This window comes from Strix uralensis, chromosome 26 (genome assembly GCF_047716275.1).
Source record: "Strix uralensis isolate ZFMK-TIS-50842 chromosome 26, bStrUra1, whole genome shotgun sequence".
Taxonomy (NCBI): domain Eukaryota; kingdom Metazoa; phylum Chordata; class Aves; order Strigiformes; family Strigidae; genus Strix; species Strix uralensis.
Genome location: NC_133997.1, coordinates 2,411,059 through 2,433,317, shown reverse-complemented (window position 1 = coordinate 2,433,317; position 22,259 = coordinate 2,411,059). Strand labels below are relative to the sequence as shown.

Here is a 22,259-nt window from a genome sequence, read left to right as displayed (position 1 = left end):
TGGGACTTAAGCTTGTTTTTGCAAGAGGCTCTTGTGTCCGGTGGTTATATGGGAAAATAGATCAGCCCAGGCAGTCTGGTGGGTGTCATCTTCTACACACACAAAATCAAACATTCCTGAGAAGTAGATCTCAATCTGATTTTGGAATAGCAGAGCACTGAATTTGCAGAGAGACTGGTAAATATTTGGAAAAAATCTCTTACTCAAAACAGCAGCTAGATGCTAAAATACTCTTACATTAAATATGTACGATACCTAGTCACAATCACAGAATCATCAAGGTTGGAAAAGACCTTGAAGCTCCTCCAGTCCAACCATTAACCTCACACTGACAGTTCCCAACTCCACCAGATCCCTCAGCGCTATGTCAACGCAACTCTTGAACCCCTCCAGGGATGGGGACTCCCCCCCCTGCCCTGGGCAGCCCATTCCAACGCCCAACAACCCCTTCTGCAAAGAAATACTTCCTAATATCCAGTCTAAACCTTCCCTGGCGCAACTTGAGGCCATTCCCTCTTGTCCCATCACTTATTACTTGGTTAAAGAGCTTTCTGCAACCTCCTTTCAGGCAGTTGTAGAGGGCCATGAGGTCTCCCCTCAGCCTCCTCTTCTCCAGACTAAACCCCCCCAGTTCCCTCAGCCGCTCCCCATCAGACCTGTGCTCCAGACCCTGCACCAGCTCCGTTGCCCTTCTCTGGACACGCTCGAGTCATTCAATGTCTTTTTTTGTAGTGAGGGGCCCAAAACTGAACACAGTAATCGAGGTGCAGCCTCACCAGTGCTGAGTACTGGGGTAAGATCACTTCCCTGTCCCTGCTGGCCACACTAGTTCTGATACAAGCCACCTAAATGAAGGACAATACTTTAAATGAAAAGCATTGACCACTGGGTTTGCCAGACAATGTGTCTGAGTCATATGTTTTGAAGTGAATACCATCTTAATCTTTCGATTGTCTAGTAAACAAATGTACTTTGGACTACTGAAAAGACTGGACAGGAAGCTGCCTTGTGACAAAAGGCCTCCTGCTTTCTGCTGTGAATCCACATGAATCTTAAGATAGCTTCTCGTTTCTATTTTATTACAGAAAAATGAAAAAACCCTACCACAGAAACGTGTAGCTGAGGGTATGACATAAGGGTAAGATTTGTCAAAGGATACATATATGAAAGCATAGGTAGCTTTGCTATTTCAGTCTTTGCAAGGTACAGCAGGGTGCTTTGCTCTAGGTATCTGCAGTAAAAACTAAAGTCATGATTCTTAGCTCCAGAGGTATATACACGCATACTCAAACAGCGTCCGAATTCTGGCTATTGTGGCAGAATGTCTCTAGCAAGTTTCAGCTGTCTTAAAGTGGTTTCTGTAACCCAGAGGCTGGCACACTGCCTTGTGTTCCATCCTTTCCTGTTTGCAAGCTAGTTAATGCACAAACAGCATCCTTGCGCATACCATCACCTACTTAGATAGACTGTGGTGTGTTCTACTTTGACAGGAGAGAAAGCGGTGTGTTTCAGAATAAATGACCTATTCTATGCCATCTACTAGACTTTGTGGAATACTTAAGGCCAGGGTGGTTTGGAATCTTTGAAGTCCTGACAGGCTAGAGCCATAAAAGCAAATGACAGCTTGAATTCATTAACTTGTTTGCTGCATTGCTAACAAATGAGAGATTAACAGTTTAAAGGGCTGGCTTACATTCAGTGTAATTTAGTTTGTTGCTTTAATACCTGACTTCACCTTATTATCATATGATTTGATAGTCACTTTGTGACTGAATGAGATTTAGCATGCAAATATTATGATCTCCCCTTAGTGCCAGGCTTTTGTTTGTTCTCGTGCTTTGCTGAGTTAAACCAGTTGAAATTGTATTAAGATTTAGGTAGGTTGGAAGCTCCGAGGAGAGTTTTCAGATCTGCAGTTTCCAGAGATCAGATCTAATGTGCTTTGCTTAAAAACATTTTTTGAAGGATGCTGAAATGAGTATACTGCAACTGAGGTCTCTCGTCTGCCACTTGAGATGGTTCAGGAGCAGCCACTTGTGCGCTTGCAGAACCTGCTTGGAAGGGAGTAGCAGCAGCGCATGAAATCCTTCCAATCCTACTGCAAGTAAAGCAGAGTTAAGTTACCTCAGTAACGGGGTATAGAACTCTTTCCTAAATGATCCCCCTATAAAACATCTTTGAAGCAAGCCTGTTTCACTGAGCGTATTAAGCAGGTGGTGTTTTAATGATTGCGTTTATTTATTTAAACTATATGAGTGAAAAACCAAATTCAAAAGTCACTTTGATAATCAGTATGACACTGTGTGGAACACTTAATGGGCAGTGTAGTCTAGTGACCCAAGTGGCATGGAGAACCCATGATGTGTAAGAATGCAGGGTCAGTGAAGTTGTCTGTTTTATATGATCCAACCACAAATAATTTTTTTTTCACGTTTTTCTGAATATTTGCAAAAATCTTCATGGTTTGTGGGTGGGTCTGTGCTCCCTCCTTCTGAACAATATATTTCTTTGTCCTTATCTGTAGTAAGCAGAAGTGCACTGTTGGTGAAGTTTTACTGGAAATGTGTTTTCAGGTTTTAGAGTGTGCTTAATGTGAGCTGCTCAGGCCTTCTCTGCTTATCATAGAGAAAACAGAAAAGCTTAAATTAAGATGTTGCAAGCACCTGTAAAGCCCCTAAATGATATTTTATTTAAAAAAACCCCACAACCTAACAAAGCCAGGTATTGTGTTGGGCAAGATGATCCTTTTTGGATCACTGAGATTACATAACTAGCTTAGAAGATACAATTAATCATTTTACTTATGGATTTTGTCAGAGATTCTTATAAATAAAAGAAGTAGACTCAAACCCTCCATTGCATCATGCTCACTTTTCAGCTTGCAGAAACAGCTGTTTTAACCTGTTCCCTGAATTCAGACAGAAATGTTTGTGTCAGCTGGTCTGTAGATGATTCCTGTTCATGGGACTTTCTCTATAAATGATAATTAGGGGGGGCTGGTGGCAGCTCCAGCAGTTTAGTTCTTGCTCGCTGTTTTTTATTTAACTACAGTATTAGTTGTGATGCAGCAAGTGGTTGGAGATTGCTGCGTGTGTCTATGTTCAGCCCTTGCCTGTGGTCACTGGGTACAGTATCTATATGCGTTTGCTGCACCTTGGCCATTAACTGCACTATTTGTAGGATGCTGAAGGCAATCCTGAAACTACCCTAACAGGTGATTCTTTGATGTTAATGCCTTGTAAGAGAAAGAATAGAATTGGCTATAGAAACTGTTTCTGTCAAGACTTACACAGCTGCTGCTTCACTTGGTTTTGTTCCTGAGGATAAATGAAGTTTTCCGTTTCAGAGCTATCATTTGTTTCTGGGCTAACGTTAGTTTTAACAACATAATCAAATATGAAAACAAAATGTTCTTTCTGCTTGCGATGCAACGAAGACAAGAGAGAGGTCAGGATGGGTACCTTATGAGTGCTTGTTTTACTTCCAGGGAAGAAAATACTTTTAGCCATCACACAGCCTCTGTTGAGGTTTCAGAGGGAGAAGTATGGCATGAAGCTTGCATGAACTGGTAACAGGCTAAAGCTTAAAGTACCTTATGATGGCGAAGCCAGTTATTCCGAGTATTCCCCATTACACAGGAGTTGTGTTATATGAAAATATTTAACAGAATAATCCGGTAACTACAAAAGACGGAACAGAGAGTAGAGTTTCAATATACAGCAGCTTTTCCTTACTCCTTTTTAACTATAAGTACTCTAAGATGAGTACTTAGGTAATCATCTACCTGGACTTGTGCAAAGCGTTTGACACTGTCCCACATGACATCCTTGTCTCTAAATTGGAGAGACATGGACCACTCGGTGGATAAGGAATTGGCTGGACAGTCGCACTCAAAGACTTGCGGGCAACAGCTCGATGTCCAAGTGGAGAGCAGTGCCGAGCCCATTTCTCAGGGGTCAGTGGTGGGACTGGTGCTGTTTAACACCTTTGTTGGTGACATGGACAGTGGGACTGAGTGCACCCCCAGCAAGTTCACCAACGACACCGAGCTGTGTGGTGGGGCTGACACGCTGAGGGAAGGGATCCATCCAGAGGGACCTGGACAGGCTGGAGAGGTGGGTCGTGAAAACCTCCTGGACTTCAACAAGGCCAAGTGCAAGGTCCTGCCCATGGGCTGGGGCAATCCCAAGCACAAACACAGGCTGGGTGAGGAGTGGATGGAGAGCAGCCCCAAGGAGAAGGACTTGGGGGTGTTAGTGGATGGAAAACTGACTGTGAGCCAGCAATGTGCACTCGTAGTCCAGAAAGCCACCTGTGTGCTGGGCTGGGACCCCCAACATGAGAAGGACATGGACCTGATTGAGTGAGTCCAGAGGTGGCCACAAAGATTATCAGGGAACTGGAGCACCTCCCTTATGAGGACAGGCTGAGAGGGTTGGGGTTGTTCAGCCTGGAGAAGACTCTGGGGAGACCTTAGAGCTGCCTTCCAGTGCTTAAAGGTGGGCCTACAGGAAAGCTGGGGAGGAACTCTTTATCAGGGCGTGTAGGGATAGGACGAGGGGTAACAGTTTTGAACTGACAGAGGGTACATTTAGATTAGATGTAAGGAAGAAATTCTTCCCTGTGAGGGTGGTGAGACACTCGCCCAGGTTGCCCAGAGAAGCTGTGGCTGCCCCCTCCCTGGAAGGGTTCAAGGCCAGGTTGGACGGGGCTTTGGGCAACCTGGGCTAGAGGAAGGTGTCCCTGCCCATGGCAGAGGGGTGGAACTGGATGATCTTTAAGGTCCTTTCCAGCCTAAACCATTATATGATTTTTTTTTTTTCATTCTTTTTGGAGGGGAGAGTGGGAAAATAATGGGTCAGAGACTGGGATTGACTGAATTTTTGAGTTTTCTAGTGCTAATTATTTGAGAGAAATCATTTAGTTTCAGAATTGTTGCTTGCTGTCTAATCCATTTAAACCTGCTTTGTTTTGACAGATTACCTCGCCAGCCATGGCCGTCTAAGTGAGTCTGAGGCCAGGCGCAAATTCTGGCAGATCCTCTCAGCAGTGGAGTATTGCCATGGTCGAAAGATTGTTCACCGTGACCTGAAGGCTGAAAATCTTTTGCTTGACAGCAACATGAACATTAAAATAGCAGGTACTCATAATGTAGATGTTACTCAGTAACAAACACCTTATTCTTATGAAGGCACTTCCAGTAATTCAGTTGCTGCTGCCCAAGATACCCTGCTGTGCTTAAGGTACAGAAAATCAGAGTGATAATACATGTAATATTTTTGCACTATGGAATATCGCAGTACATGTAGCAAAAATAATTCCTAGATTATTTCTATTATACTTTCAGGAAAGAGGAAATAATTTTTAGAGTTATAGTCATTTTTTATGGGTGTCATAACATGTCTATAATGCTGCCAGATGTTCAGGTTAAAACAGAGTTAATCAAATAACTTCTTTCAACATTAGAAAAACTCAAAATGGAAGCTTATTGATTTTTTTTTCTTTTTGCATGCATGATTTCATTTTAATTATAAATTTAGACACAGCAGATGTTGCTAGCAGTGGAAAGCATTTTGGCGGTTGTCAACTCATTACAATTCCACGAATCCTTCCATACTGACTTTAGCCCAGTGACACTTGAATTGGTAAAGCTAGATAACATCTTGATCTGGAGGACTGTTGAACTTAAGTCATCAGTAATACAGGAGAGCAGGAAAGGAAGGCTAACCGCTGTAAGGAGCTAGCTTGTATAGGAGTGAGCTTGCTAGCTCTGAGAAGGAAGTGTGAATAGATAGCCAGTCAGGCTGGGAAAGGCAGAGTGATAAAACATTTCTGAGTTGTAGTTCACTACTGGATTATTTTACCCTTGAATCTCCTCTTTGGCATTTCTGAAATGGCTGAACTGGAAATGTATCTTGATCTCTAATGCTTTCTGTAAGTATAAAATTGCAGAAAAATGTTAAAAGCGCCAGCAGCTCTCTAGAAGATGAGTTCCTTTTTGTCTATGAAGTATGAAGACAGTGTCCTTAAAGATTTTAAAGGAAAAGTTAACACCCATTTAACTGGTTAGCATCTGTGTCACGAAGATTCACCCTGTGCTCTGCAGTACTACAGCAAACATGGGGAAGACTAGGCAATTAATTCTGGGGATTTACTTCACCCTCGGGAAAAATCTGTTAAATCCTTTCAAGTCAACTTTATCAGAACAGGAAATCTACACAGTCTTTTAAAATGAGCCCTCACCTTTGAGATGAAAACTATTTCTTGAGCAATAATTTTATCCTCTTAAGAGAAAAGGAACCCATAGTCATTGGTATTAAAAACAAACAAACAAAAAAACTCAACATAGGTCACCTTTGCCTATGAAATGGGATTTTACTGATGGACTAAGGATTTCTTATCAATGTATCTCTTAATGGAGTGGCTTTCCCAGATCCTGGATTTTGTTGCTTTTGTATTGACCTTTGGTTTTGTCTCTACATTTAAAACATCCATTTCTTCATTCCTTTATCACCACCCTTCCATCTCTAGCATCTTTTTCACATGGTTTAAGAGTTTACAGAAGGGTTAAGTAACAGATAAATTAAAACTGAGGAAAAGGAAAATACAGCTCTGTGAGTTCCAGAACCATGATTTTCATAGAATATTAGGCTACTGTTTGTTATCCCCTTACTGTTTGTAACCCCTTACTGAGTGTAAGGGGGTTTTTTTTGCCAGAAGGAAGTGTGGAAAACATTGTCTGAAGCTAGAGAGGGAAGCCTATTAATCTGCTCTTTGGCATGTTCTCTGTATTTCATGGCTCTAGCATCTCAGAGTGGGAATTTTACAGTAGGTTCATAAAAGCTGTAAAAATTGTTATTTAACGCTTTATATTAATAGCAGAGTCTTTGTGCTAGCCTCTTTTTCATTTCAGTTGATATTAAACTGTTTATGGCTATCTTTTAATTTCCTTTGTACTCTATTATGGGCTTTCGTATTCATGTTAAACTGTAAAAATATTAAAATCTACCATCAGAGGAAGTAAAAGGGTTTTGCAGCTGTTGTAGCAGAAAGATGCAGTTTTGGTGTAAGTTCTTGTTTAGGACATTTGATACCTGAAGAAAGCTAAACAAACAGTTTGGGATGGAGATGATGTCTGGACTCTATGGTGAAGTGGCCCAAGTAAAACAACTAATCACATTAAGTTGGTGGTGGTGTCTCAAAATTATGAAAACTACTAGGGCCACCCACACTGTTTGCTCACAGCTGTTGGTAATAAGGCTGTGAATCTGACAGTGATAGGGGTTTGGTACTTTGTTGAGCTTCAATCAGGCGGGTTCATCAGCACTACCATTTGTAGAGTGTTTTTACTTTTCTCATTTCTGATTTCAAACTTGCATTTATTTCTAGCAGCTACTGACAATCAGAGCACCTGGAGATTTATGACTGACATACAGTGGTATTTACCAGGACAATGTGTGGCTTCAGTAAATACTGTGTCTAAGGGCCGCAAGTCACATGCACCCCACTTACTATGAGTAACTGAACTAAATATAAGGGATTTTTTGTGCTATTGTTCATCTGTGCTTTCTTTCCTTGCCTTCTGATCTGCTGCTCTTCCCCCTATTTTTACTACCACATTCTGTGCCTTCTAATTTCTCTTCCTCCACATCAGCGCTCTGCACAGTCGCTTGTCACATTCAGCCTGGCATAGTTTTTCAGAACTCCTCAGGGGCCTCAACTGCGCTGGAGCGGGGCCGTATTCAGAGGTATTCCTTTCATGGATGTCCTTAGCACTGCAGGGATGCAAGTTCCCTGCCTCCCTGAACGCTGCAGTGCAAGCGTGACACAGGCGCACAAAAACACTACTTCAAAGGCATCTCAGGAGACCTGTTAACCAAAGAAAGGTTAGAGACATGAACTGTTCTGTCACAGGGAATTTCAATGCCTAGGTTCTCCAGGGAGTCAAATAAAAGCACTGATAAATGGTAGTTACTAGATTCCATCAGCTGCTGCTCTCTCTTTCCTTCTCTTAGTTGCTCTTGTGCTCTACCTCTGTATTACAGAAAGCTAATTACAGATGGTCTGTATGTAAATGATCACGTTAACTTGCAGTGACTCATATGGTCTAATTCTTTCATGTATCTCTGTCAAGCTTTCAGATTGATAGCAATTTCTGTGTCCACCTTTGGTGATAAAGTAGCTGAAGGAAAGTTATGACTTTGTAGAGATTTGTGCTGAGTCAGTTGTTCTATTTTTCTCTGTAAAGGAGACAGACGATGAATTCCACAAACGGTTTATTTGTGATTTTGGAGTTAGCTGGTGCTGTGCAAATACCTGAGAAAGGTCTCTTCCAGTGGTTCATATTCTTCATGGTTCATTTATCAAACTGTGGAAGAACAAAGGGCAGCCAGGATCCCAACTCTGATAGTTAGAATTACTCTCTAAGGTGAAGGGTTCAAGGCTAGGCTGGACAGGGCTTTGGGCAAGCTGGGCTAGTGGAAGGTGTCCCTGTCTGTGGCAGAGGGGGTGGAACTGGATGATATTTAAGGTCCCTTCCAACCCAAACCATTCTATGATTCTGTGATTTCTTTAGTCAGATACAGAAATTTACCTCTGTATTTCAGCTACCAGGAGAAGAAACTAAGATTCAGAAATAATTGTTCCCAAAACTGTGAGCTGATGAGACTGCCACCCTTTATGCTTAAACAAGGAGGCTGGACTGAAATGTAATAGTTTTGTGTTAATATTGCTTTAAGAAGAAGAAGATAGAATTCAAAGGATCTTTCTTTTTGGTCTTAGTAACTGGAAAAGAAACAGGATGTGTAAAGATCTTGAGGCGAGAGCTTTGATAGACTGTTATTTTCTGGAAGATACCAGGTGGTTGGGAGCAAAAGCCTCAAACCTACATTTTAGCGTAAGTAACATTAAAGAAGGTATTAATCAGATAAAATGTCCACTGCGAAGGTTGTGGCTGAAGAATGCCAAACTAGGCAGTCTCCATCAGGTTTGACATCGAATTTGGTTTTAGGACTAGCAAGGTGTAAATCTTCATGTTCTTCTTGAAGTTATTGCCTGTAGATAGCTGGATTGTTCATGTACCCTTTATTTTTGCTGGTTTTTGAAGGGATCGTAGGGACTGGATTTCAGTTCCTGATCACTGATACGCTATGCTGTCATCAAATAAAACTTGCTCGTTGTCTGTACAGTGAAACATCTGTGCATTTGTGAAAATTAAATACAGCTTTGCATTGAGGATGGAATAGTGACCTCTCTGTATACCTCCAGTCCCACAAAACTGCCAGATTAAGATGCCTTATAGACATCTGCAGAAATCATGCCATCTTGATGGTGAAGCTGCTGTGTTTGAACCCGATGAGGTAGGAGAGACTGTTATTTTGAAGCAGGTTGTAATGCTGGTTTGTCTTGCTGGTGGACAGTAAAATATGCATTGACGTCAGAACTGGCTGATCAGCATTCAGTTCATGAAGTGGGTCAGGTTTGTTTCTAACACACTCATACCTTTCCTTTATCAGTACCTCTCTCCCGATTATCTCCTTTGCTCATACTACTATTATAACAAAAGATCCATGTGGCTCTATGAAGCCAGGCAGATTCAATTCTGTTGGTAATTTTAGAAAAATGGATTAATTATAGCTCTGAAGCTAGTATCCTTTTTAAAGGATTTTTAGAGGTACAAATTAGAGACTACCTCATATTGCTAGATGCACAGCAGAAGTTGCAGTGGCTCTGGCAGGGAGCTTCCATTTCTCAAATTGCAAACAGGTTTGAAATCTTAGTCTGTTTCCATTTTTAACGGGAAAACAGATTCCATTTAAATGATGTATGTTCAAAAAATTATACCTTCTAAATTCAAGATTATTCTAAAGGGGGTAATGAGATTGAGAAACAAAATACCGCAAATGTTGAGAGCCAATATTTGCAGATTGCACAAACACAGAGTTTATTCAACTGAGCACAATGCTGCAAATGATCGTATTTTTTTAACATGCAGATTCAGGCAAATGTTAAGAAGATCACTCCATTATATAATCTCAGTCCTCTGGTAATGAGTCCAATTTCAGTCGTTCTAGAATTCTGTGGCTGGCATATTTTTTTTTGAGGCTGGCACATTTTTCCCTTAAACATCAGTAGGGTTCTTAAAATCTGTTTCTCTGGAATGAGAAATCTTAATAGTGTTCTTAGGTTAAAAACGATGACCTTTGATCCAGAATTATTATGGTAGATCACCACTTACAAAGTAGAAACAAAGTGGAGGGGGAAAGAGAGAGAATGAGAGACTAGTGATTGTTTTGTATTTAATTGAATCCTGGCCATTGTAACACTCCAAACTAAACTGACAGTGCAATAATTAAAAATTGAGGAAGCCCAGTGGACCAAGCATCCAGTATCCTATCTAAATCCTGAACTTTTTCTTTGAAATGCTTTTCATGGATGCTATTAATTCTTGGGTTCTTAAGAAATAGTTTTAAATCATTTGAAAGACATAAGTGTAAAAAGCATAACGGAAACAAAAAGAGGTTACCATAATAATTTATGTACCCTAACAAATAATGCTGATCTCCCTGCACAGGTGATTATTTTGCCCAACAATAGAATATAATTGGATTTCTAAAGATAAGAGCAGATTGCTGAAATAATGCAAGGATGTTCTTAAGTCCTATGTTACATGGAAAAGTCCAGTATGAATTAGAAGGAATCTGGCTCTTACTTGCTTTGTATTGTCAATGCATGTTCTTTTTTCAGCAGAAATTCATAAGTGAAGGATACTGGTGTTCCTTATCCATGAAAAAGGGAAAAAATTGACGTTTTAGAACGGTAAATCAAAGGCAGAATGAAGGAACCATTTTCCAGACACGTACTCCTAGACAAGGTGCACAGACTCATGAGGAATTCCGTGCTGGGTCAGACCCATCTAGCAGTGAGAGTATTCCAGGCTGGCCATTTTCTGCAGCCTGTTCCCCTTGTGCTTGTCCCTACCCTCAGACCCCAGCAGCCAGTATTGTTGTATTAGCTCTTATACAGAGTGCATCCTTGGCTACCCCTTCTAGTATCAATTTACAGACTTTTCATTCATGGATTTGCCTAATAAAACTTAATCATCTATGCTGTCACAAGACCGTCAGATGCGAGCCAGCTGCTGCTGTTTCACCCAGTCAAGCGCTGTCTTGACAGCGTAAGTCGTATAATTCTGTTGCTCAGATAGGGAGCAAAGGTAACAGCCTTGCAAGGATCACACCATTCAGTTCTACGATGTCCTTGCTCTTGAGCTACTTTTGGTAACCAGAAATAAAACTATTATGTTTTATGAAATTAGGCATGTAAAGGTAATAGTCAAAAAGCAAAAATCCCAATTGTAACATAAACCTGAAGCTTCTCTTATATTGATTGGCCATACTTAAAGACTCTGTTCTGTCTTTTACTATTCAGACTTGTTCATATTTCTTTTTGAAGTGGCTTCCACGTGTTCCCATTCACCAAACAGCTAACTTTAAATCAGTCTGGATAGGCAAAGAGTGTCACTTTCTTTGGAATTGAAATCTTGGCTATTTCCAAGCAGGTCATGCTTTCTATAGCTGTGCTTACAAATACCTGTACTTGTGAATCTGATACGAAAATTTATGAGAGTGGCAACTGAGTAGGAGCTGAAGTTCAGACATAAAGATTGGTATTTATCTGCAGTACTAAGAGGATGTTGAAGATCTGACAAATTGAAGGTAAGTGAAGGGAAAGATCAGATTTAATGACACCTACACAGATGGGAGAATGCTTCTGAGAGAAGAAATTGCTTCATGTCTCCTGAAGTATTGTCAAGGTTGCCAAGCCAATTATGTGTGAAGAAAAGTCTCCTCAAAGAGAATAAAAAAATTCACAACAGAAGTCTAGCTGTGATAGGGAAAAGGCAGGTGACATGCAGTGATTGGGGGATTTCTTGGTAGAAGATTTTGTTGTTTCCCCCTGTTATTACAACTGAAGTTGCAGTTGTTTCAGAGCTGAAGGAGGATGTAAAAGGAAGGATAGCACGTGTGTTACATTCAGTGTTTCCTGTGTAGATTTGGGATCTGAGCTGACCTTGGCCATTTGCACCTCCAGAGTATGGTGACATGCCAGGATGCCATTGTGTAACTGTTCATGCAACCGTCGGGCTTTCTGTGTGCTTGCAGAGCTGTTAACGGATCTCACATTGGTCTGACCTTCAGATAGTCTTTCTGGCATTGTTGCTTTCTTACTGATAGGCAGCGGGGCTCTTTGATTATGGACAAGTCCCAAAAGTTCACTGCTGTGAGACTGGATATCTGATTTTCTGACTTTGAGCTAATACAGTGACTTTGGACTGATGTTGGAGATTTAAACTCTTGAGGGTTCCACCTATAACAGATACTTAGAGCAGTGTAAGATGTTCTCTTGTAACAGTATGTTAATTATCTGGAATACAATATTAATTTAGGGATATTGGGGTAAAAGGGTAGAATGAAGCTTAAATACTTGTCTGTCTTTTAAGTTTCCAGTCTGATTGTTGACAGTGCAAAAGTAGATGAGGGGTACAAGTATCCCATGTCACCACAAAAGTGACAGCTCATCATTAGCAGTCAGCACGCAGATACATAAATCTCTAAGGAGCTACAGTGGTTGTAGATCTGGTTTAATCAATCACTGTTTCCAGCAAACTCAATCATTTGTATTTGAACTAGACTTTATCTTTTCAAAAGTCCTTAAATTTCCAGTCATATTTTTATCACCAAATACTACTATGCTGCTCTAGAAGATGATTCTAAATCAGATCTGTTAAGATAAATCATGAAATATAACCGTTTCTAAGTTATTTATGCCCCAGAGCCCCTTGACCAAGCAGTTTGCTTGAGTCCAACGGTTCTGATCATAATCTTTCTTCAGTTATTCTCAGGAATTGTTACTTCCAAACTGAAGCCAGGGGCTGGAGCTCCTTATTTGTCACTAGAATCACTTTAGCAGATTTGATGTCAGATAAGACCTGTAGTTCTAGTCTGGATGACAAGGCTATCTAATGACCAAATCAGCTTTCCTAGAACAGAGATTTACCTGTTCAGTACAAAAGCATTTAGGGGAGGAAGAAAAAAACGTAAAACTGCAAGGATAGAAGAGATGTATCTATTCCTGCTTTGTGTGAATGCAAATAATGGGTATGGTTAGTTTGAGATGAGAAGTAAAAAGGATTAATCCCACAACTGTGGGTGACACTGAAGAGCTCCATGGATTGAGTTACTGTAAGCAGATCTTATTCATGGAGCGTTAGGGACCTGAATCTCTGCAGAAGTTTTGTCCTAGAGGAATTGGCGTGCCCAGTTTCTACTGACTTTACTGTGTTGCTATTATTGTTAGCCCTTTATAATGACCTTGCAAATCTCATCCCACAGGTATTTTGAAGTTTCTAGAAAAGAGAAGGAATATTCTATTCCATACATTCTCTGCTGTGTATTAGAAGTGGTGTCCTAAAATTACTTCCGTGGTTCAGCTTTATCTGCACCAAGGGTTCCTGCAGAATGGTGCAGTTAGTATTTGTGCAGTTGTCAGCTGTCTTGGGAATATGTCCTGTGTAGCTGCACTGAGGCCCTTTGGGATCACTTCCAGGACAGATAAAGATCAGATACTTTTTTTTCTGCAAGAGGAATTACAAGAATGGCTTGGGAGTTACTGGTACCAGAGGAATTTAGCTCTTGTCATTCCAGTAGAGTTACTGGACTTTACCTGGAGTGTACAAGGAGCCAGAGCAGTTACCTGCCCATCTGTCTGTGAAGCAAGACTGAGTTTTCAGAGTCCCTGCAGATCCAAATAAGAGGTTCTCCTGGATGGATAACTGCAGGGTTAGGGCAACCTGGGAGAAGTTTCTGACAGCCCACTATGGAATTGTCTGTAACAGGCTCAGCCCCTGGCCAAGTTTCTTTTAAGGTGTCTAGACAAATAAAGAGCAGGTTTTTGGCAGCTTTGGGTTAAGACCTAGAAGTTTCATGTGTGTGGTCAGGTAGTTGAAAGTAGATGCAGCCCATTTTCCTGTGTTTTCAACACAACCTGGCTGATGATGATATTTAAGCCAGTATCTTTATCATCCAGTCATGGACTAGACTTAATAGGTGTGTTCTGCTTATTTCTAGACTTGATCTTTTATGATAGAAAATTCAGAAATCTGATACAAGATCTCACAGAATGACTAGTTTATTTAGAATAAAACGCAATTTCTGATCAGTTGTTGAGACAGCGATGAAGTATGTACAGAGTATTGGACTGTGTAGTTACAACTGAAGAAAAAATCTGTAAGGCCAATGTTTACAAAAGGAAATGAGACTTAGCACTTCACGTTATAGCCTGATGTATTTGGGTCACTGGACTGAGATGTGCCCAGAGCACGTGATGTACGTGAAAGGTGGCAGAAAGTTTACAGCAGAATTACAGCATCGAATTTCAGGCTGTGGGAACGTTGAGGCGGAAGTCTTCAGCAGAGAGTGACTGATTTCTATTTGCTGTTTAGAGAATGACCAGGCACTTCAGTTATGCTTAGCCCTGGCCTGGGTCAGTCCCTGATTTGTTACCAGACTAGCCCAAATTTGAGTAACTTCTGTGTTCCAGTGTCCTCACCTGTAAAACTGGTATGTTGTTTCACACCCTAAAACCCCTGATAAGAGAGACAAAATCCCATAATCAATACCTTGAAATTCCTAAATACAAATACAGCACTGCTGGTTTATGCATGTTGCAAAGTATTTTTAAAGATGCATTTTTTGGTGGAAGAACACTACTGAGAACTGGTCTAAGTGAGGTTAGACATTTATATTGCTGTATTTAGCTGTTCCATCAAGAAGACTGCAAGTGAGCTTTACAAAATGGAAGGGTAAAATGAGGACAGAATGACATTGATTGTGTGTGTATAACTGTGGCTGATCTACAGTTACCAGTTGCTTACCTGAATCCAATGGATTACCAACACAAGGTATGTAAAAAAGCCCAGTTATACCATGAATGCCCCCCAGTAATATTGCTACTAAATGGAATAGCGACTGTTTTATTACCTTACAGTGTATGTTACTCACTGTAGAGATTTCCATACTGAGAGCTGAATGATTGCATAGTCTTGATTCTGTATTATTCCTAAGTAGTGCATTTTATTAAAGACAATTAAAAATATCTGCTTATATTAGTGGTACTGTCTAACACAACGGAGAGTCAGCAGTGCGATGCAGTAAGGAAAGAGAGGTGAGGAAGGCAGTCTTTGTAATAATTAACCAGTGGTACACAAAGACTTGGAATCTTTTTCTAAGTCTTGCAGATTTCTTGCTGAAATCTTTAGTGACCTTGTAGTTAAAAGAATTAACGAAAACAGCCAAAAGGCCTGTGAGATCATGCTGTTTGTCTATGTTTCCCAGATAATTTTTGAACCTGTTGCTTGCCTGTAACCCAGTTTGACACAGAGCAGGAACCTCAAAAGGCAAATACGTTCATGTACAGGAGTTAGAGCAGTGGGTGGTATGTCTTACCTGTGGAAGGAGTTGCGGAAGGAGCCACAGGAACGACCAGAGAGATGGAACACCTCTCCTGTGAGGACAGGCAGAGAGAGTTGGGGTTGTTCAGCCTGGAGGTGAGAAGGCTCCAGGGATACCTTTATAGTGGCCTTTCAGTACTTAAAGGGGGCTTGTAAGAAAGATGGGGATGAACTTTTTAGCAGAGCCTGTTGTGACAGGAAAAGGGGTAATGACTTTAAACTAAAAGAAGGTAGATTTAGACTAGATAATAAGGAAAAAAAATTTTATGATGAAGGTGTTGAAACCAGGTTGCCCAGAGAGGTGGTAGATGTCCCATCCCTGGAAACATTCAAGGTCAGGTTGGGCAGGGCTTTGAGCAACCTGATGGAGGTTGAAGATGTCCCTGCTCATTGCGGGGGGGGTGGGGAGGGTGGACGGGGGGTGGACGGTGGACTTAGATGACCTTTAAACGTCCCTTCCAACCCAAGCTGTTCTAGGATTCTATACCTTGTTACATGCTAAGGAAAATCTTGGAAGACAGAAGAAAAAAAAGCTCAAAAAAAAGCCTCTTCAGTTCTGGTATTCCCGAAACTGCTTCTTCTGCCTATGTTTATTTTTTATGTATGTTGCAGGAAGAGTTCTATTAAAAGAACTGCTGGAGCTCTTGTGTCCTGTTAGGAAAGCAACCAAATACCTTTACTGTTAAGCTCAGTGTAAGTAGTCTAATTCAATTTCCATACTGCTTCTCTAAAACAAGTCCAGGTTAACTTTATCTAAGCTTAGTAAGTTTTTGTTTAATATCTCTGTATTGTTTTGATTCTGAGGGTTCTGTCATGGTTTTGTAGCTCATGATGTATTATGCCAAGGGAGCGAGGCACTTTAAGTAACACAACCTATACAAATAGAAGTAAACAAAGTGGTACCAGCAGTGCCTGTACCGTGTCTGCTAACCACAGTGTTTATCAGTTTTGCTATCTGCTGATCAGCGCTGTATTGAATTAACATACCTCTGAGGCATTCAGTGCTTGATAGTACTGAAACCACAGCCTGATTACTGTTTATCAACACTGTTGACTTTCACAGGATTCCTCGAGTCATACCAGCGTGCAGTATTACTCTGCAGGAGCCTGGTTAGCTACAAGGGTAAAAGCATTATCACCTTAAGAAAAGAAACACCTTCTGTAACCTTCTACTGCATAGTTTGCTCCAGTGTGGAAAGAGTGGCAGGAGACAGTTAAATCATTGTTCAGATGGAAGTAGACCAGTGACAAACATAAACAATGTTGCTGTGCTTGACTGTCTTTGCATGTCACTTGCTAATGCTCTATTCTGTATTTCCTTCAGAGATACAGCTGACCAGTTAGTAAATTGAAGCCACTTTACCTGAAAGCCTTAAATCCAAAGAATATTTGTCCCTGTTACCAGATCTCTCTCCTTGAGAACAACTTCTTTGCTTTAGTATGAACAGCATGTGTTGTCACAGAGAACATAGAGGGTGGCCTGCAATGCAAGTGGAATAGAGGACCAAGCAGTCAGAGCAGTAATGCTGGGAGCAACAGCGAGAAATGCTGGCATCCTTGATTGAATTCCATGAGAAAACTCCCCTAGACTTCAGTGGAGCAACTATGTTGATTCATGGTGTGAACAGGTGTATCCAAACACCGTGCCCCAATGGCTTTTATTAAAAGCCTGATGAATAAGAGCCTTGTGTGTTAAAACTAAGGAGTGTCATGGAAGGAGTGTATTCAGAATAAGTCTCTGCAGTGGATGTAGGAAGGACTATTATGATCCTGGCAGGAAGAGTAAAGAATGCTAAAGCAAATGATGTATGAACCAAGCAAAGGGACTGAGAGTGATGGCAGATGTAAGAGGAACTGGAGGATCTGGGCTGTGAAGAGCTCCAAAGACACTGGTAAGAGCGGAGTGGAAGGCAAGAGAGCTACAGATCAGAGCACCAGGGAGTTGTAGCAGCCACCTAAAATTCTGTATTTTGAAAATAATCAGCTTCAGTTCAGTTATTAAGCCAGCTTCTCAATATTAATGTTGTTTGCTGTATTGTTCTAGTAAAAAGAAAAAAGGCAACCTGGGAGAGCAGCAACAAGGGAAGCTGAAAAAAAAATTGCATCAGACTCTTATCTGACTTCATGTCTCTGTGCAAGTGGCTGCCATTTTGCTTTTCACTGTTGGATTATTACAAGTGGTGACTAATACTTGAAGGCCCATGGGACCCACATCTGGTCCCATATTAACCCATAAAAAGAAACATTTAAAAGAACCACTTAGCTGTGGAATGGTAGATTCCAGTTGTAGATTGAAAGGGCTGTAGACAATCTCAGTAGCAGTTTCCTTCCTAGCAAAAGGCTTTGTTTTCCCTTGCTTGTTGCCTTTGGCAGAGTTCCTTCCTCCCATCGCCAAAGTTGATGCTTTTGTTGTCAAAATCTGTTGTGTAGCCAGGCTAGTGAGCACCTAAAGAAAACTCAGATCTAAGTGCTGAATCTCAGATAGCTCCAGGCAAGTAAATAAGCTCATATGTATGCACGATTGTCAGTTTGTTGAATTTTAGTGATAGCTATTTATAAACTTGGATTTAGCAAACTGGTAGAAGTTTACTCAACTCCTACAGGTTGTGAAGTTTTACAGAGTGTTTTAATAATTAGATAGTTGTCATAAAAATAGCAGTATAGGACATTCAGCATCCCAATAAATATTTTCAGTGGGAGTACTGATAAAAGGATGAATGAAAGTCAGCTTTCAGGCCTAGTCCATGCATATAATGATTCTTTCTAATGCAACTAGAGTTTGGAGTGACTTTCCCCTTAATTTCTCAACAGATTTTGGATTTGGAAATTTCTATAAGAGTGGTGAGCCTCTGACGACATGGTGTGGAAGCCCACCATATGCAGCCCCAGAAGTGTTTGAAGGACAGCAATACGAGGGACCCCAGCTGGATATCTGGGTATCATTATTCTTTTTTTAACTGGATCCAAGTCAACTTTTAGGAAGCTGGAACAAAGGAATCATCTTTGACTTTTCTTAAGCTGCAGACAAGATGTTCCACTTCGGCTTTCTTTCTTGAGTGTCATAAAATGCCTCTTAACATTGAGTGGAATTGAATTTACCTATCCAGATGGCTATTAAATGTACACTGTAGGTGTATGTTAGCCCACTAGAGGGAAAACTGTAGCTCCTCCAAAAGCTCTCCTGACTGAATGCATGAGCTTTGCTTTTTTTCAGTGTATTTAGTATCTTCTGTATTAAATGGGAATTGAACTTGAAGGCTGTAAGTTCTTGATGAGGTTAAAGGGATTCTGAGCCACTGAAACAGGAGAGATAATGACTGCTTTGCTCTTTGAGCTGGAAACAAGCACATTTGTGCCACACACATTTCTACCATAGGCAGCTGCATGTTTTTGAATCGGTGTGTCTCCATGCACACTGCTCTAATGGAAGAGGATAGAGAGCACAATCCACATTCTTACGCAATGGAAAAGGGAGTAAAATGAACTGAAGAAGTTCTGTGCACCCTTCACACATTGTCAGAGACAGCTCTTCATTCCTCATTTGGTTTTCTTTGGGTGTTTTTGTTTGTTTTTTAATTTTAGTATTCTGGTACTTACAATGATGGGTTCATATCCTAAAGCAACCAGAGGCAGTGCAGTTTGGCAGTCTCTGCTCTGGCACCAGGCTTGCAGTGATAATATTGCACATAAGCATAACAACAGTGGGCACTGACATTTTGGTCTGAGCCTGCTACACAAACAGGGCAGTTCATGGAAAGTCACCTTCAGCTGCTGATCTAACTTAAATTAATCTAATTGCACTAACAAATGAAAACTGTGCTTTTAGATACACATATTTGTGTCTATGCATGTATCTATGTGCATACACATATATGTATGTAGCTAGATAGATTTTTTTTAAAAAGGCTACAGCCTTTCTGAACCTTTAGTAACACCAGACCTCAGCTACGCTTAACTGTTTCAAGTAGCACAGGCACTGTTTGAATGTCAGAAGTGAATCTCTGAACTTTAGTAAATATTCTTTAAATACATAAGATCCTAAATAGTTAACAGGATCTGCCAGCCCACAACAAGAAGTGCACGTGTTCATATTTAAGAGAAAATCATCATCATCATCTTCACTTCAGAGATGAGTTAAGGATTCTGTATCTCTGCAACATCCAGTCACAGAATAGGTCTGCTGAAAGTGCTAAACTTGCAGGAAGAATGCCAACAATCCACAGGTCACTTTTTGGCAGGTGAAGGAAGTGACTTTTAAATGTATTTAATTTTAAAATACCTGTGTACTTAGAAAGTTTTAAGGTGCATGTCGAATGCCTGCTTTTTCCCCTTGAGAAATCCAGTGCTGTGGCTATCTGTGCCAACTGACATGAGGGTCTGGTGTGGTACTGTGGTTTTTTTGGCATATACTGCAATACTATTTCCACTTGCACTGCCAATTAACTTGCATACTTGCAAAAATGAGTCTGGCAGTTGGAGGACAGCTCTTGCCCAGATTGTCTCCTTTTGCTCATATTAAATATTCCCTCGTGCTCAGCACTGCACAGAGCAGTGCAGAGTTATTAGTTGGTGTTCCCCAAAGCTGGCTGTTCATGTCACCAGTGTGCCTCTTACCCAGGCTTCTGCAGATTGGTAAATGTAAAAGGTTAGTTTTTTATTTTGAGCGGCTGCTCTCCGAGGTTTGTTTTTGTTTGAACAACACTGAGATTAATAAAAAGTATCTCTTAATTCTCACCTGAAGTTGGGACTCACTTTTCAGGTATCATTCAGTCACCTGCATGGAGCTTCCTGCTAGCAGCCAGAGTCTCTAACCCATTACGCTTCAGCGTACCTGCTTATCAGCACGAGGTACTGCAAGCCTAGCCATTTTGGGTTAGCTGAGTGTTCTTAATGTTTAGGGATCTTCAGAAATCCAACTCCTTTTTGTATAAATTTCCTACTTCTGCAGAACATAATTTTAATTTTTGCTGTGACAGGATTTGGCTAGCCAACCTCAGAAACTTTGCTTGTAGCTTGAAAAATGAAATGAATATTCTCTCTTACAGAGCATGGGTGTAGTTCTTTATGTTTTGGTCTGTGGAGCATTACCTTTTGATGGACCAACACTCCCCATACTGAGGCAACGAGTTCTTGAAGGAAGGTTCAGGATCCCTTACTTTATGTCAGAAGGTAACAATGTGTCCTCTTATGCTCTTGGTGTGCTAAACCTTGAGTAAATTCTAGAATAATCTCTGCTGTAATACAGCAAAGGGTGGTGCATCTGCACACTAGATCATGGTATAACACACTATTCATTTTCCAAAGAAACACAAATAAGCCTAGGTGAGCTGTATGCGTTTGCAGGTAGGCTGCGAGGCAAACCAGCCCATTTTTCCCTGCGCAGTGCATGGACATCCCAGTGTGGCTGTGCCCATAGGCAGGGAGAGAGTTGAAATGGAAGCTGAAGGATCTCTCAGCCCACTGTGAACAGAAAAATGGGGATGCAGGGGGAGAAGGACACTTATGTAGCAATTAGCTTTTGGTCTGCAAGACCATATACATTTTAACGTGGAAAGAAAATACACTAGGAGCAATATCACTGTGAAACGAAAGCTGTGGATTGGGTGTTTCATCGTTTTTGACAGCATCTGCTAAACAAGAGCAAAAAAAAAAAGTGCACATCTAGTTCATATGTCAGATTCTCACCGTCATGTATCTGGCACTCCCACATGTAACTGACATCTCTCCCTCACTTAATTGCCCCATCTGTTGGGTTTCACTCTCCCTCATGCCTGTTCAGACAAGAACAAGTGAGGCCACTTTTATACAGGGTTTGATGTTGCCCTTCAGCTTCCCTGTATAAAAGGGTCTCTAAAGCAGATTACTTCAAAACCACCTTCATGAATCAAATCCTCTTTTGATATACTACTTTCTGTGCCTTTTTTTTTTAAAAGGGAATTAAATTTTTTTATTAATTAATGTCTTTGAGCCCTGTTGTTAAGGGTTCTGTGGCATAAAACATTCTGATCTTCCCTTTTTCTTGCTGGTGGCATGTACTCCTGTGCACCACCTCTGAAAATAGCCACTGGTGTATCTGTAGTGCACTTGGTTGTCTTTAGCAATGCCATTGTGGCATCACAGCAACCCCAGCTTCATGGGCATAGTTTGCAGCCAGCACAGAACAGTATTGTGTTTCTCTGACTTCGCTGACATGGGTGTGTGAGCTAGATCCAGGTACCTTTCCGTGAGTTGTGATCATTGCTGCGACTGCAGTGTAGATCAGCTCTTTGCTGCTCCCCTCGCTGGTCATTTCGTGATGCAGGGAGTGGGGAAGGGTGTGCCTCTTCGCAAAACTGAAAACGAGAGATAAACAGGAATAAATAGCCAGAAATCTCTCTCTGAACTATTTGTTATAACTACCTAAATGGACCGACTCATAACAACTGTACTGTAGCCATGTCATTGTCAGGTAGAAATGCACAGCAGATTGATAAGCTCCCTTAAAGGAACTTACATTAACTTCCTATCATATACAAACTGCACGTTCATCTCTCGTGTCCTCATCTTCCAAAAACCAACTGAGATCTGAAGAAAAATCTGATGGTTTTAATGGTGTCCAGCATGGCGTGGGCAGAAAGCAGCAATGGTTTGGTGTGTTCAGAATTATTCTGGCACCTAAAGCTACTGATTGTGCTTTGGTCTTCAAATTAAAGCAGATAAACCTCTAGACCCACTGGTTACTATTCACAGCCATGGAGAACTTATTTTT

The 22,259-nt window shown here is 41.0% G+C and overlaps 2 protein-coding genes across 7 annotated transcripts in view; one reads left to right on the top strand and one right to left on the bottom strand.

Annotated features, from left to right (window-relative positions):
* Positions 1 to 22,259, bottom strand: part of ALG9 (ALG9 alpha-1,2-mannosyltransferase) — a 126,349-nt gene that overhangs the window by 22,096 nt on the left and 81,994 nt on the right. For 3 of the 4 annotated variants that reach the window (XR_012632287.1, XR_012632288.1, XM_074894949.1), the window contains exon 15: positions 21,729 to 21,843. Coding sequence is in view for 2 of the 4 variants with exons in the window: in XM_074894949.1 (XP_074751050.1) it covers positions 21,729 to 21,843 (115 nt within the window). In the remaining 2 variants the exon portion in view is untranslated. Of the gene's footprint in view, positions 1 to 21,443; positions 21,844 to 22,259 lie in introns of those variants that run through there. The other variant, XM_074894946.1, reaches the window with a different exon arrangement.
* Positions 1 to 22,259, top strand: part of SIK2 (salt inducible kinase 2) — a 59,585-nt gene that overhangs the window by 20,484 nt on the left and 16,842 nt on the right. For 2 of the 3 annotated variants that reach the window (XM_074894944.1, XM_074894943.1), the window contains exons 4-6: positions 4,979 to 5,140; positions 18,323 to 18,447; positions 20,557 to 20,680. In XM_074894944.1, coding sequence (XP_074751045.1) covers positions 4,979 to 5,140; positions 18,323 to 18,447; positions 20,557 to 20,680 — 411 coding nt within the window. Of the gene's footprint in view, positions 1 to 4,978; positions 5,141 to 16,252; positions 17,404 to 18,322; positions 18,448 to 20,556; positions 20,681 to 22,259 lie in introns of those variants that run through there. The other variant, XM_074894945.1, reaches the window with a different exon arrangement.